Below are 16645 nucleotides of genomic sequence, written 5' to 3'. Positions count from 1 at the left end.
GACGCGGGTGCAGCCCGCGCCACCTGGCCGGCCTCGGTCACAGGCTTCCCTGGTGTGTCTCTGAAGCAGAGTCCATTATTTTCAGACCAAAGAAAAATGGCACAGTGTCCGAATCTGAAGCCGCCGACTCAGGGAATCCTGGATCTACAAGCGCTGTTTTTCTGGAGTGCACACATCTGGTTTTCCTCTATATTCTGTCAGTTCTGAAATGCTGTTTGATACCCAACTGAGACAATGCAAAACTGGTGCAAAGCCTAAAATAAATGCAAGGAGCCCAAGGACTTTCCAGTAATACTTAGAAACAAAACTCACAATACAACCAAGAATACACCCAGACACGCACACACACACACGCACGCACGCTCACGCACACAAAACACAAAGCAAAAAACCCTCACGCACTCACAAGACAGGCACTGAGCACAGCTTAATTAAGTGCGTGGCCAGGAGAAGGGCGAGACCCTCACGCCTAAGGCCCCCGGGAGAAGCCACGGTCACTGACCTGTGTCTGCATTTCCGCTTGAGCCCAGCTGGTTATGGTAACATTAGCACTCAACCAGTGGCCTTTTCCAAACCTGGATGTTAATTCAAAGAGCAGCTTCCCCCAGGACAGAGAGATGAGGAGGTGAGAGGAAGACGCCCCAAGCCGCCAACTGGCCAGGAGACCCCGCGGCACAAAATCTACTTTGTACAATTGTACCGCAAATGTCAGAAACAAACAACCATTCTTAAGCCTCTAAACCCAAGGACAGGAACGCTAATCTGCTTCCTGGGATCCCGCTTGGAGTTCCTGCCCACGAGGGGCACGGCCAGACACAAGCACAACTGGCAAGGAACCCCAGAACACAACAGAACCAGACCGAACAGCGCTCCCTGGGTGTTCCTGGAGCCCTCGGCGCGAGGCCTGGCCTGGAGACTCCTCACAGGCCTCAGGGCTCCAGCCAATGGATGCAACGTTTCAGAAAAGCATACGCTACGGCCAGGCCAGCAAGCTGGCGCTTCCAGAGCTGACAGGCCAGCAGTCAGGAGCCAGATTTGCAGCTCGGGGCGGTGGCTCCCGTCAACACAAGCAGCTTCTGCCCTCTGCTCCGTTCCTCCTTCCAGCATCGGGCGTGAGCCTCAATCGCAATCCGGAAGAAAGGAAAACAAAGCCTAAAACTGTGATAAAGCAAAAGCGGGAGTCTGGAGACGCGTGGTATTCAGCCCATCGTTCCAGAGAGGGCGGCGCTCCTGGGAACAGGTCTTAGCCATGCGTCTAAAGACCTTCCAGTCGAGGGAGGTGGGGGTGACGGGGGGTGGAGTAACTCGGCCACAGTCAAATCCAGGGCCTCCACTTGCCCGTGGGCTCCAGGCCTCTGGCTTCTAGAAGGGCCAGGTGGGGGTGGGTAGGGAGCGGGTAAGACAGTGCTGCAAGAACAAAAACGTGTTAATTATGCATGTAAGTGACCTGACCTGTCCAGTCCCGGGGAAGGAAGAGGGTGCCCAGCCATCGGCAAGGAGCTGAAACGCCAAAACACGGACACAGACGCTGCAGCTGCCGTCGCGGCCAGGAAGCAGAGCGCAGGCCGGGGTCGGGCTCAGGCCGGCCTCCCTCCCTGCTCCCCACCCCTCGACTGTGTGCTGGACTCCCACTGTTTCTTTATTTAATTTGGAAAACTCACCCCACAGAACCACAAAAATTATCGTCGTGTTCACTGTGATGGGACGAAAGAAAGAACTTCCAAAAAGAGGTGACGCAATCTTCCTACTGAGTTCCAGTCAGCAGGGAGCATTACCAAAGGACCCACCATGCAAAAGGCCGCTGGGACCCAACTCCACCCCCGGGGCCACGTCCTCCCCAGGAGCCTGCCCGCCCGAGGCCGCGTCTCAGAACAATCCATGCTGACGTGAGGCACATGAGGTTACTGTGTGGTCAAGAAGGTATATGGGGACCAAACAGCCCAAATCCCCGTTCTGCATCCACAGCAGAGCTGCCACAGGTCCAGAATCCTTCCTGGGAACAGACAGGGTGCTCTGGACTGAGTGTCGAAGCCCTGATTCCCTGCGTGATGGGGTGCGGGTGTGGAGGTGGGGCCTTCAGGAGGTATTAGGGTTGGACGAGGCCACGAGTGTGAGGCCCCTACGAGAGGTCAGTGCCCTTCTAGGAGGGAGAGAGACAGAGGACCCCGCCCACAGGCACACCAAGGAAACCACATGGGGACATAACAGCAAGAGGGTCCTCGCCAAAACACGACCGCACGGCACTGTGGTGTCGGGCTTCCGGCCTCCAGGACCGTGGGGCACACATCTGCCGTTTCTGCCCCGTCCATGGTACCCGATTACAGCCACCCAACCCAGATGGGGGAGACAGGAGACAAACATCCCGGCCCCTCCCTGCGCCCTGCAGAGGGGAGCTTGGGGCTGCGCTCTGAGGCAGGTGTACCATCCGCAAACACGCCCGGGCTCACAAAGAGAAGCTCGGTTCGTGTGTAACAAGTGCTTGTCTACACCGCACGCCGTGCTCAAGGGCCAACTGACGGGACACCAGGAGTCACAAACGGTGCAAACGTTTAACTTCGGGTGTAAAGAATGCCTTCCAACTTCCTCTAAGTGAAAAGACACCTGAAAGCAACCCTCCGCGCTCAGCCAATAGGAGCCTGCCTCGGGGGAGGGCTGGGCCCCGAGGGGAGGGCACGTCCACACCTCACTCTACAGTGCGCTCCGCAGCGTGACCGCTGCCGCTAACGAGAGGGGGCTGGATGGCGGGGAATCACGAATCACATCCCACAGCTGCGGGCTCCAGCTGCACCCCCGGAGAGGGAGCATCCAGCACTGAGGCCCCTTCCCCCACACTCTCTCACTGGGTAGACGCCTGGAAGCCAGTGGACGAGGGCGTCTGGGGAGGATGGAGCCAGGAGAGCCCAGCTCCCACAAGAGACCGGCCAACAACCAGGGATATGTGTCTGCACCTGCCCCGCCACACACGCGGGAAAGAGGGCATTGAGGGCTGCCGGCATCAGGGTCACATGACCGCCAGGGCCAGTGGGTTTGCATGGGAGCAGCAGGACAGGCCGGGGTCCTGGGGCCTCAGCCCAAGAGCTGCAGTGCTGGGCACTGGGCACAGATGGCCTCTTGTTTGTTACCACGAGTGACCAGGGAGGAAGCTGAGACTCAGAGGCTAACTTATGTGCCCAGGACCGCGAGGCAGAAAGAACACAACCAAACAGAAGAGGCTCTGAGGGCGGCTGTTCCGACTCCCTCCAGGCTGCCCCAGTACAGCACAAGGCCAGGTCCAGTCACATGGGATGGGAACGCGTCAGAAAGAGTCAAAGAAGGTTACACGGCAAATCAGACAAGAAGAAACCTCGAAAGCCTCATCTGACTTTAGAAACCATTTCCCTTTAAAATAGAAGGAAGAGCACGCACTCTCAACCTCTCTCCACCGGCCTCTGTGATGAAAAGGCTTTGAGCCCTTCGTTCCATCTCCTTGGCCGACTTGTCTCCTTGCCAGACACCTGCCCATCTGGCATCATCTGCCTGGGGGTATCTATCTTCCAGCTCCCGGGGGCTCCGGGGAGCTCAACTCAGGTGCCGGCGGAGCACCGCCCTAAATGGAAGAGAATTCTCTCAAAAAGACCCACCTGGCGGTTACATCACAAAGACCTACTTCCAAGGAGCCCCGCTTTCCCTCCTGTTCGCCGTGCCCGGTTTACCTGAGTGCCCCCCGTCCCCTCAGAGCCTGGTCTAGATGGCTGACGGCCGCGGCCACGCGTGTGGCCTGGGAGGCCCCTGTCTCCCCGTCTCCCCCTCCGCACCCGCCCTCGCTCGGTAACGCATCTGCCGGCAGGCGGGGCGGCTGTCACCGGGCTGCCGGCCCACGCTGCCCCCGTTCTAAAGGGCTCCGCTCTGAAGCTGGATGTCCACACCAATGTGCATCTTTCGCCGCAGGAAGGCCACGGTCAGAGTCTGAGCCGACCTTCACCGGTCAGCACGAGGGTCGTGTCTGTAGAGCAGGGGGACAGCGTGGGAACATTACGTGGGCACGGGGCTGAGAGCAACAGCTCAGCAGGCAGCTCTGAAGCCGGGTGTGGGGCCACCCGAGGAGCTGTCTGCTCGTTTTACTTTGGCGTCAGCAAGAAACATCGCCTGGATTCTTGAAATCAGTGACTGTGTTTGCCTACACACGAAAATAGTTCTAGATGAGTTTTCTACCCTGAATGCCTGTCATCCGCGGCGTGCCTGTCGGTTCAAGGGTCCTTCAGCCCCTCCCTCCCTCTTCCTCTCTCACACACCTGACAGGGGCGCCAGGTGCTACCTTCTCTCTCCAGTCCAAGCCCAGTGGCACATCACACGGACTGCATTTCATTAGGGGGCCGCCAGTCCTCAGAAGAGATGTAAAGAAAGACGGTAGCGGAGTTTGCCAGTACGTCTGCAAATGTTCCCCCTTAGTCGCTGTGTGAGAGGGAACTCAGAATGAGGGGAAGCGTCCCGATTCCTCGGGACCTCCTTGACCAGAAATCGACCTCTGCTCTGGAGCTGCATGGAGCCCGAACATGAGCATCCGCGCCGGTTCTGCCTCGGGTGGCGTCAAATTTCTGAACACGACGCCCACGGGGCCCAGGCTGGAGGCCCGTCCGCGTCCTCCAACTCTGCCAGGCATTCCAGCCCCGCCGGAGCAGCGACCTTGGCCCGCACCCGGGCGCCCTGATCAGACTGGGCCTGTGATTTCTAGACGAAAGATTCCTCACGAACACACAATGAAGCCAACGGTCACCCTGAAGTGCACTCTCACAGGGGGGAAAAGTGGGACATGACATTGTGCTTGAAAGGTTTGTCTTCTGCAGTAACTCTGCTGAGTGGCTCAAGGCCTCACTCGTGTCCCAGCCCCGTGCGAGCTCTCACGCCGCAGGCCCGTCTGGTGGCCCCGGCCCCCCGGCTCAGCTTCCTGCAACTTCCACCACGTCCTCCTGAGACCTCCAAGCCCTGGAGACCCGTGGTGCCGGGAGAGCCCAGCGCCAACTCCGGCACCCCACCCGCCCAGATCCACTGTCTAAACTCAGACGCCGCACACGGTACAGCGACTCTCCTCTGGGCTGCAACCACCAGAGTCCACACGACTCCACCTAGAGCACGCCGAGCGAGCCTCCAGTCTCTACAACGTGGACGGCCAGAGCTCCTGGGGCTCGCTCGGGGAAAAGCCAGGGCCTGCGCAGAACAGGAGGGAAACGTCCCCACGGGTACTTTCCATCCCCTATTTCTCTTACTGTAAGGAAGTGAACCATCTGGAAAAATGGCCAGCACTTCACGGGGCAGCCCCATTATAGGGCTGGCCTTCCACCCACCCTCCTCCACAGCTAGAAATCCAGAAAGCAAATTCCTGGTGCAGGAGTGGTAACTCGGTTCCTTCCAACAGACAGCAGCTGCCCTGACGGCGTCTGCAGTACAGTTGCTGGGGTGAAGAATCCTTAGCTGCTCTGCACCATCACCCAAACGCCAGGGACACTGCTCCAGCACCAGGCATGGGCTCCACTGCCCGCTGCACGCACGCCCCTCACGGAAAACACAGACAGTGACAGAAAAGTTTCAGGAGAGCCCAGAGAAATCACCAAACCTTCCTTATGCAGAAAACGTTCTACAACTTAGGCCTCACTAAAAAGAAATTTGGAATTAGTCAGAACTCACAATTTTTCAGCCTACTGAGCTGTAAGGTTTAGGTAAGTACTGCTCCAGACATTTCCAAGTTATTACTCATGACTAAAATCATCAGTGAACATATGCCACACTTTAAAACGGCTTAAAAATAAAAGTGTATCAAAATGCTTTCAACTCGCATGCATATCTTACAGTTAACTAATGCTAATTTGAAATAATTACTATTGTATTCATTCACCAACAAGGAATCACTGAGTACTGACAACTGATACTACACTGGGTACTGTGAAGAACAGAAATGAACAAAATTTGGATCTAATAGCATTAAAGCTATTTAACTTAACATTTTAAACGTATATTTGAAAATGATGAAACTCATCAAAAACGATTCTCGAATTTTAAGGCCTGTCACTCCTCCCTTGCCTGTCTGGAGTCAAAGCCTTTGAGGTGGGGCTTGACCAAAGGGGCTCAGGGCCGTGGGCAATGCGTCCAAACAATCGGAAGGGCCTTTGGGGTTTTCTTGTAAAGCTACTCAGCCTCAGCTGACATGAGCCTCCAAAGACATCGTGACTCTAATGACCTACAATACTGGAACCGTACACGTAAGTAACCACATGGTGCAACTTCTTCTAAAAACATCATTACAATATCCTTCCCGGCCCAAACCTCTGTCAACCTCCTCCGGGCCTTGTCTGACCAGAAACCGTCTTGTTCGTCACAGCTCCAGGGACAAATGACAGGCGTGGATTGCCCCGCCAGCGTCACTAACTGGCCATCCTCAGCCACGCCTAAAACTGCCTTCCCCGCTGCCCACGGGCCCAGGAGGTGGCGAACGGGGAGCCCTCCGGCAGCCCCAAGCCTCCGCTGGGGACCAGGATTCCCGAGGAACGGAGCTGGCAGCAGGAGATGCCGCCGGGTCCCGCTGCCCCGGGCAGGGCGACAGCCTGCAGCGCCACGCTCGGCTTCCACGGCCGGGCAGCAGGAGACGCGTCGTTGTTTCTGTGACTCTTCTAGGGTATTTTTGGGAACCACTCAACACCAAACTCCCTCCACATCTGGCCTTTTCTCATTTAAACGATATTTTCCACCATTTCTGGTAGAGAAGGCTTTTCCATGAGGGGTTTATTCCCTGAGCTACCTAGGTTCTCCAAGATGTGTGTCTGTGTTTTGGAAGGAACATATTTTCTTGAAGGGAACATTTTTATTAGAAGTGAAGTGACAGTGTGAGGGCTTCCCTGGTGGTGCAGTGGTTAAGAATCCACCTGCCAATGCAGGGGACACGGGTTCGAGCCCTCGTCTGGGAAGATCCCACGTGCCGCGGAGCAACTAAGCTCCATGCGCCACAACTACTGAGCCCACGTGCCACAGCTACTGAAGCCCACGTACTTAGAGCCCGTGCTCCGCAACAAGAGAAGCCACCACAATGAGAAGCCCGCGCACTGCAACGAAGAGTAGCCCCTGCTCGCCGCAACTAGGGAAAGCCCGCGCGCAGCAACAAAGACCCAATGCAGCCAAAAATAAAAATATAAATAAATAAATACGTATTTTTAAAAAAAGAAGTGAAGTGACAGTGTGTACCATCTGCAAGGCTGAGACTGCTCTCCTGGCGTGGCAGACCACTAAAAGTGGACTAGAGTCCCTGGGGATGGCAGACACTGTTTCACTGCTATAGATAAAGGCACCCTACACACACCACACACACACACACACACACACACACACACACACACACACACACACACACACACACACACACACACACACACACACACACACACACACACACAGCCCTTCTTCTCATCCACCCCAAAAAAGGCCTACACTCCAAAAAGTCCTACACATAAAATGTTGGATACTTCCCACCTCTTCTAATTTTTTTCCCAGCTGGGTTTATAATGCCTCATTTCATGGAAAAAGTTCCGAGAGCTACTGAAATTTACTTTTAAGCAAAGTATAAGGATGGACACAAATGCCAAAGAACTCGAGAGAGGTTTAAGAGTCTCGAGAACACCAGGCTATTTAGTTACGTACTGGTGAAGTTATCTCACAGATGCAGGAGGAGAGTAACCTGGACACATCACCGTGTTGCCTTTTTTAAACACAGGTGACCCATGCATGTGTGTGTTTCTGTGCGTGTGTGTGTGTGTGTGTGTGGCATATTCATTATCGCAGAGACGGGCTTTGCCAGAACACACACAACTCCCAGGTTTCCAAGTGTCCTGACGTCGTTCAGCCTACAGATAGGCAACTTTCTTCATACGCATCTTAGATGACGTTAACCACAACTGTAAAAAAATAAAAATCTACCAAAATACGCATCTAGTTGAAACAGTACTAAACCATGTCGTGATTCACAATGTAAGCACCGTGACTAAAGCTCCAGTCTTTAAAGATGCCCCATGTGGCTGAAAATCTCCCAACTACGGAGAAAAAACGGACCCAGATTCAGATGTTCCAACAGATACGATACTGCCTGGCAATGGAGCTGGGACCAAGTGAGAGCTCACATCTCACTGGATCTGCATCGCCTGGATCCACACGCCCTCCGGAAGCAGCTCTGTGAATCTTCACGGCTCTGCTCCACCCCTGAGCGCCTACTGAATGCTCAATGCGACAGGCAAGAACAGAGCGTGGATCTGCCCTTACCTTTCTCACACACTCCTAGTTTGTTACCTCCCCCCAGTAAAACTCCTGAGGGCCAGGCAGAGGGAGCTCTGTCACTTTAGTCTCCACAGAACGAGGCAGAGAAGACATATCACAGCTCACAAGCATCGAAACTCGCTTGAAACATCCCTTGATGGTGGTGTAGGGGGAGGTGACGCTGGTGGAGGTGACAGTGGCTATGCAGTCCTGGTGGTGGAGGTGACAACAGCAGTGCTGACAGCGGAGGGGGAGGTGACAGTAGCTGTGTAGTTCTGGTGGTGGAGGTGACAACAGCAGTGCTGACAATGGAGGGGGAGGTGACAGTGGCTGCACAGTCCTGGTGGTGGAGGCGACAACAGCAGTGATGACAGCGGCGGGGGAGGTGACAGTGGCTGCGTAGTCCTGGTGGTGGCAGTGACAACAGCAGTGATGACTGTGTTCTAGAGATCTGGAGCCAAGGCGGGGGCTTGAGGACTCATATGAGAGTTGGGGGCTGCATCCATCCTGGACTTGACCTCCCTGCACAGCCCTGGAAGCTACTGTCCCCACGTGTAAAGGAGAATAACATCCCCTAGTTCACATCATCAACAGCAACACAAGGCTGGGGTGTCAGAGGGAGCGTACGTCCAGCGCCAGAAAGGGACACCGGCCCCGTGGGCAGCGGGCTGGCTCCTCCCATGGCTGTGGCAGCCGGGGAGGCCGGAGCATGACACTGGAGGTGCAGGGGGCCCCAGCCTCCTCCTCCTGGGTTGTGCTCTGACCTTTAGTGACAACTCAGTATTAACTAAAACAAAGGTGCCAGCGCCCTCCCAGGGGCGGGCCTGCCCTCGGGTGCTGACGAGCCCAGGAAACAGAGGCGCCGCAGACGTAGTGGCCGGGGGGCCTCGCGGTCGGCCAGCAGCAGCCTGCTCGGGAGCACCGCTTCTTAGTCACACGCATAAACGTTGCGGTCTTTGCTTTGTTTTCTTAAACTCCCCCCAAACCAAGAGGAACAGAATGCAAAACTTAGAAACCGTAAAAATCTAGATTTTAAAAATCTCAATTCTTTAAATGCAGAAAAGGACATTTTAAGACTGTTCTAACAGTTCAACAAAGATTTAACAATACACAATAATCATAAAAAACGCACCCAACTTTTACCATCGGCCAAGCTGCCCCAACGAAGCACACAGTTAATAAGTCTCAAGTTCTCGATGCAGATTCTATGCCACTCGGGTGGGTGGGCTGCGGTCTCGATGCCAGCACTGACACACTAACTCCCAGCCCACCAGCCTGAGCGGGGAGGCTCACTTCCGGGGCTCGTGGTGTGTGATCCACCCAGTAACCGTCTCCATGAAAATCCACCGGGCCTCTCTGGGCACTCAGGCAGGCCCCTGCCTCCCCGTGAAGGACACAGGCCCTGCCCTTCAGGAGCTCACGGTCAAGCCACGCCGGGCCCAGAATGGATGCCGGGAGATGTCACATCCCTCTTTGCCAGCAACATCCTGTGCATTCAGACCACGGCGTGGACATTCCACACCGCCCTCAGGAGCGTGGTCACCATGGGGCCTGCACGTCTGCACCCCAGGTCTCAAAAGCTGGTAACATCCGCCCCGCGGACCCTGCCACCGTGCTGTGAGGCCCTGGGCCACTGGGGGAGCCCTCATGGAGAACCGAGGGGCTGGGGGGACAGCCCAGCTCCAGGCCCGGGAGGGATCCCTTGGACAGGGCAGCCCCAAACCTCCAGACGACCCAGTGACATGACGTGGCAGAACCACCTCCTCCCGCTGGGCCCGGTGAACCCCGAATGGTGAAGGGTAATAATTTTTTTTTTTAATTTATTTGTTTTTGGCTGTGTTGGGTCTTCATTGCTGTGCAAAGATTTTCTCTAGATGTGGCGAGCAGGGGCTACTCTTTGTTGCGGTGCACAGGCTTCTCATTGCGGTGTCTTGTTTTATTGTGGAGCACGGGCTCTAGGCGCGCGGGCTTCGGTAGCTGTGGCACGCGGGCTCAGTAGTTGCGGCTCGAGGGCTCTACAGCGCAGGTTCAGTAGTTGTGGCTTGCAGGCTCAGTAGTTGTGGCGCACGGGCTTAGTTGCTCCACGGCATGTGGGATCTTCCTGGACCAGGGCTCGAACCCGTGTCCCCTGCGTTGGCAGGCAGATTCTTAATCACTGCGCCCCCAGGGAAGCCCCAAGCGTAATAACTGATTGTCTTCTCTGGCCCCAAATTTGGCGGTGGGGGCGGGGGTCGTACAGCAAGGGGTGGCTGCAACCAGGCGACGATTGGACCAGCAGCACAGGGACGCGCCCCAGTGCTCACAGCCCCCAGGAAAGCTCGTGGCTCCCGGCACGCGTTTGTCTACACAGCTGAAGGGTGACTGGCTCAGGGCTGGCTCTAACCGGGGCAGACTCAGGGCCAGATGCCTCTGTGCCACGAGGCCAGCGTCAACGCGGGTCCCCAATCCTACGGTCTCACTGCCAGCCGCTGTCCCCCGAGCACGACCGAGCCGAGATGAGGCGCTCACCCCGCCTCCCTTGAACTCACGCACGCTGAGCAGCTCAGAACGCTCAAAGCAGAACAGCCAGGGGACGGAGCAGAGGCAGCGCCTCGTCTGTGTCCCTGCATGTGTCCCCTCGGAATCTTCCTGAATTACCCAGATGAACCCAACGCGGGGACCACACTCGTGGACGTGACAGACACGCTCGGCCTCACACCCACGCCCTCCTCAGCAGTGGTCTTCACTTGAGGGGCCAGACGTGAAGCTCTAAGTGAAACAACACACTTCGACGCCTCAGACAACCTGACCCCCAAGAAAACAGTGACCTTTAGAGAAGTGAGAGGGAAAGAATAAAGCACACGCACACGTCCCAGGAGACGTGTGGCTTTGACATGAAGCGCCTGTGACCCCACAGAGCCCCACCACAGAGCAGGCCCTGCCCGGACCCACACCCCCCTCCCGCCAGGAGGATGCCCTCCGCTTCCCCACCACCATCTGCCTCCTGGAAGCCAATGTGACACTGAGAGCATTTCCAGAACAAACGTCCTCTTTCGGCCACTTCTTTCCTCCAATTCTCAGAGGTCACCTCCCGTGTAACGTCTGTACTTCCAGATTCAGTTCTGCAACTGCACTGCCACCTCCTAAACTGAGGAAGATTATTTTGCCTTTCCTCCAACTGATGAGAGAAATCAGAAAGATTATTTTGAGTTGGCTAAATCTTCAACCACATCCAATTCATCAGAACCAAAGCCTGTACCTCTTGCTGTCTAAACTGAATATCCAGATATTCCCTTTAAAGACATGGCCACGTTTTTACCCAAAATTCACCATGCAAATTCGGAGAGCCCACTGTGTGGGTCGCAGGTGATTTCTGAGAAGCCAGGAGGCGCTGTGGTTCCATGGGAACCAGTCCCCGGTCTGAGAGCATGACCCTCAGCCTTCCCTGCCCTTCCTAAGGGTCAGATCCCTGAAGCCCAGCACCTGCTGCTGCCAGCACCGGGGACCCCGCTGACTGGGGTCAAATTCAGACAGTTATCGACAGTACACAGTCCTGCGGCGTGAAGAGAAAGCACCCCGAAATTGTCATGCATTACTGCAAAGTCACCCGGCCCCGGCCGTGAGCAGCTGAAGCAGGACAGAACCCATCGTGGTGCTTTAAGGGCCTGGAAGCGAGCGGAACCCCTCTGTGGACAAGACAGCACAGTGGTGGGGAAAGGTGGGTGTCTGGGAGGCAGGGAGGCCCTGCCACGTGCCTATGCACATCATCAGATGGGAAAGCCCCCTGCACGTGGTGGGGCTGTCCCACACCCCACCCTGCTGCCCCACGCACGGCCAGGAGGAGTCGGGATGGAAACGGTGAGGCCGCCTCTCGAGGCCCGAAGGCAGACTCACACCCGCAGTGCACCTCTGAGCTCTAAGGAGGGCGGACAGACCTGGAGCCAGAGCCGGGTTTACCTGGCCCACCGGTGAGCTGGGACGCAGGAAAGCCGGCCGGGGAGCAGTGGCCCCAGCTTGGGGTGTCCCCTCTCTCCCCCAGAGGGGAACCCCTCCTCACCTGGAAAAGCTCCTCCGGCAACCACAGGGTAGGGAGAGCAGCTCCCCAAGCACCCACTGGGGTCCAAGGCCCAGTGTTTGTTGGCTGGACTCAGAGAGGCCCCACTTTGGAGGCTCAAATTCAAACCTTAACGGTTGAAAGGGGCCCCATGACCCGATTCCCCAGCGACGAGCCCAACTGAAGTGACTGCTCCGTCCACAGCTCTGGGGCCTGCCTGCCAGCCAACAGCGCAGGAGGCTAACGGCGCTGTTCCCGCAGCCAGGCCCCTGCTGCCCACATACTCACGACAGCGGGCGGACGTGACCGCTCCTTTCAAAGAGCAGCATCTTTTTGCTTGAACACAGACCCTCACTTCCCCCCCAAAACAGCCTGCATTTCGAGGGGCAGAACATCAGGCCAGCACAGCCCTGGAGGCAACCAGACTCCAGGCATGAAAGGCAAACTGTTGCGTGATTGAAGGCGAGGATTTATGGACAATGCGCGGAAAGGTCTCAGCGGAAGGACAGACGCTGTGCTAAAGGGACACAAGGCACAACTTACTGCTCCCTAAACATGTTTTTAATCACATCATTCTTAATTAATGCACCAAACCAGGTCAAATTCTAATCCTGTACAATTCATTTAACAATTTTAAATATCTTGCTAAGGTTAAAAGTGTCCACATAAGCTCACAAACATCTCTAACATATACAGCGGCAAAGCCAAGAAAGCACATGTTGCCGGAGTGAACCCGACATGAACCTCGCGTGCGGCCTTGTTGACCGATGGAACCCTCTGGGGACTGTTCTGTCTACACTCGGCCAACTCGACGTCCGGGTCAGGGAGAGGAACGAGCCTCACTGAGATGCTGAGGCGTCTCAGCATCCGATCATGACTGTCACTCCACTCGACAGGGACTGGGTGAGAAGTGTGACTGGGACATTTTTCCAGTAACCGGAACCCGTGCTCTCAGCCCAACTGGAGCTTCACCTCTAACCCCCATGCTCTCCTCTCCGCCACCCTCACCCCTCCACCCTGGGTTTGAGTGCCTAGCCTCACAGGGCCTACCTGGGGGTTGGGGGGCCCCTCAACCCTTAATCTGCTCCAACAGACGCAAGCGGCAGATCGCGGTACGTGAGGCCCAACGTGGGCGGCGGGGTCCACGCTGCAGTGTGGAGAAGGCTGCCCTCCCGCTGGCAGAGGCTGGCTCGACACCCCTGCGCTGCTCCCCGCTGTAACCGACCCTCCAGGACAGGGCTCCTCTCCCTACACCTTCCCCGAAAGCACAACGGAAAGGCAAGCAAACACAGCTGCCCGGAAGCGACACCCCTCCCCAGGCTGCCGGGTCACCTCGGGCCACCTCACCAGCAGCAGCAGAGAAAACCAGAGCACAACTCTGGGAAAGCAGAGGTTTTGCTTCAAGGCTCAAGTGACAAAGAGCCCCCAGCTTTCCCGACCTGTAGTAAGAGCCCTGAGAAGGATGCTAAAGAAGAGGGGTAACTAAGGTTAAAACTCAGCGCAGCTTTTAAAATGCCGCAACTCTTTGGCCTTTTGCCAAGGCAGCCATTTTTCTATATTAATACTGCTTTAGGACTTTGATTAGAACCTCATGAGTATGCTCAAGATGACACTTTCAACGAAGAAAGTCCAACTTGAACATCGCACTCATCCCAAGGCGCTCCGAGGGCTCAACAGGAAACCCTCGGGGCGTGACGTCCTTTGGTTTCGAGTCCAGCAACGCACACCCTGCATGACCATTTGTGGCAGACACGAGGCCCTCGCCGAGGACGTGGGAAGCGCACACAGTGTGCCAGAAGGGAGCGTGCACTCAGCTCTGAGAATAGTGTCTATGGTTATCTTGATAGTGACTGAGCTCCATGGTCATGATTCCTAAGTTACGTTCTATAAAAAAGGAAGATCGTCCAGACTCTCTCATAATTATTCAGGTTATAAACATCTCTTTAACAGAAACTCTTCATGAGGACGTGAAAACGTCAATCCTCGAATTCACCAGCAATTTCACTCCATCTTAGAAAGCAAATCACCCCTAGAACGCCTCGGCCGGACGCTTCACTCTGTAGACAGTTCACATCAGGTGAGCTCACTGAGGGTTTCAGGGTCTTTTTCTCAGGACCAGAAAAAAAGGCAGTGGTTGGAGTTTGACAGCAATGAACGGGAACGAAACCTGCCTTATTCTAACAGACAGCTGCTGCACAACAGCCCAGGGCCCAGCCGTCCACATGCCCCAGCCCCGTGTGTCTCCGTGTGTCCCCGGGGCCAACGCTCCCGCTCCTGCCACGCTGGGATCCACCGCAGGTGAGCACTTACCTGCCCATCTTGTCCCACGTGGTGTATCTGTAGATTGCCCTGCAAAATGGATGAATAAGGGTGTGATCAAAGATAACAGCTTCAAGATGCACGAGACAGAGGCAGGAACGTCCCCAGGCCATTAGTGAAAACCAGCAAAACCATTAACATCAATTCCAACATCGGTCCCTCGTAGCCATAAAAATCCCAAAATATCAATACTTAGGCTGAGTTTACAGGTGCTATTTTTTCTTACAAAAACAAATAAAACAAACCAGTTAAAAAACATTGTAGCCATCCCCCAACCCTGACCCCCAAATGGAAATGTCTTTTTTCTAACTCTTCACTTTGAAACAATCTCAGACTCACAAGAAGAACCAAAAGTAGTACAGAGAGGTCCTGCGTCCCATCACCCAGCTTCCCTTTGGGACATCTGACACATCATGGAGCATTACGGCAACCAGGAAATCAATGGGACGTGATGCAATTAACCAGACTACAGGCCTACTGAGATCTCACCAGCTGGAAATTCATTTTCATTTGTTTAAAAAAAATAATAGTTGTTTTAAGTCTCGTAGGCGCCGCTAAATGTCTCTTTACAGATATCCTCATTTTGACAAAAAGACTACCTAATTTTTAAGTGAACAAAGTAAGGTTTCATTGTGATAAGAAGACTAACTGCACATTGTAACTTATTACAAAGTAATCATTACACTATCAGCAATTTTTTCTAATTCAATGCATTCAATTCCTAATGGAAGCAAAAAAAAAAACCCACTGGATTATATAGAGGAGGAATTCAGTTAAGAAAACTAAAAAAAAAAAAAAAAAAAAGGGCAAAACTGATACTAAAAATTGGAATTCAGTAAGTATTCTAATGAATTTTTAGCAGAAACAATATAAAAGCGGATGTACATTGATTTCTCCTTTTCCAACCCTAACCATTTTCCTTCCTTTCAAGGGCCGCCAGCAAGGCAGGAGTGCTGGTAGACGGCCGGCCCTCTGTGGCCGTGGCCTCCCCCTCACCTGTGCCTGGAGAAGGGAAGCTCCCCTGCCCCCAAGGGGGCGCCTGCGCTTAGCTTGCTGCCCACTCCCCCCCTCAACATGTTGCTCTGTGTGAGTTCACAGACACCCACCCCCAGTCCGCTGGCCCCGCAGGAGGCAGGGGGAAGCCCACTCCTTACCTGCGGTCAGGCCTCCCGGGACCTGCCCCTCCCATCCCCCAGCCTCTGTGCGCTGCTCCCCTTCACCGCCCCACCCCCAGCCCCGCTAGCCTCCCCACCCCCCGGGCACCCACCTGGCCGTGCGCCCCACCTTCCCATGGACACACCTGTCCCGTCATCTGAGGACTCACAGGGATTTGTCCAGCTCGGAGCCGTCCCCTCAGAACCCGCCCACCTCTTCCCTCTCTGACTGTGGGGCTGGGGGCTGGGACTGAGAGGTCGGGGGCACTAACGTCACCCACTTAAGGAAAGCAGCCCGGTGCGGCCGGAACACGAGAAGCCAGCAGGCACCGCTAAACGAGTCCCAGGCTTCCCCGGGACTCTCCAGAGACCGGGGGCCAACAGCCCCTGACGCCGATGCCGGAGGCTGGAAGCAAGCCCGGCCCTCAGCTCCGCCCACATGGCACACGTTGGGGGGGATATCCAGGGCGAGCACTGCTCCCAGGCGGGGACAAGGTGCAGGAAGCCACGCCCCAATCTGCGGGCTGCAGCCCTGCGCCCCGCAAAGGACAAAGGTCAGAGTGCAGAGGGCCCGTGGGCACAGAGCGGGCCCCGGGCTGGCAGCCAGACTCACCTCGCTGTCCTGCGTGATCTGCACCTGCTCCCCTTGAGGCACCTGGGCGATGTGGAGGTGGCCCTGTGGGATCCGCAGAAGAGAAGACACCAAGAAGCATCAGAAGAAACAAGAAACGCTCTCCGAAACGTTTGTTCCTGATTCTCCACTCGCAGTTCAAGAAAAGACAGCTAAGGCCTGAGTGGCCAGCATCACACACGCACGGTGTGAGCTTACTAAACACCCTCTCGAAGTCTACTGTAAGGACATAACACA

General features: G+C 55.5%; 1 protein-coding gene across 4 annotated transcripts in view; it reads right to left on the bottom strand.

Annotated features, from left to right (window-relative positions):
- BANP (BTG3 associated nuclear protein) overlaps positions 1 to 16645 on the bottom strand; it is a 104317-nt gene that overhangs the window by 13695 nt on the left and 73977 nt on the right. For all 4 annotated transcript variants that reach the window (XM_082677077.1, XM_082677076.1, XM_082677078.1 and 1 more), the window contains 2 exons: positions 16391 to 16453; positions 14615 to 14653 (listed from right to left, as the gene is read on the bottom strand). In XM_082677077.1, the coding sequence (XP_082533203.1) occupies positions 14615 to 14653; positions 16391 to 16453 (102 nt within the window). The remainder of the gene's footprint in view (positions 1 to 14614; positions 14654 to 16390; positions 16454 to 16645) is intronic.

The sequence above is a fragment of the Grampus griseus genome (assembly GCF_964374135.1).
Source record: "Grampus griseus genome assembly, chromosome: 19".
In the NCBI taxonomy this organism is placed as follows: domain Eukaryota; kingdom Metazoa; phylum Chordata; class Mammalia; order Artiodactyla; family Delphinidae; genus Grampus; species Grampus griseus.
The sequence above is the reverse complement of the archived record's forward strand: the minus strand, read 5'-3'. Positions and strand labels throughout refer to the sequence as shown.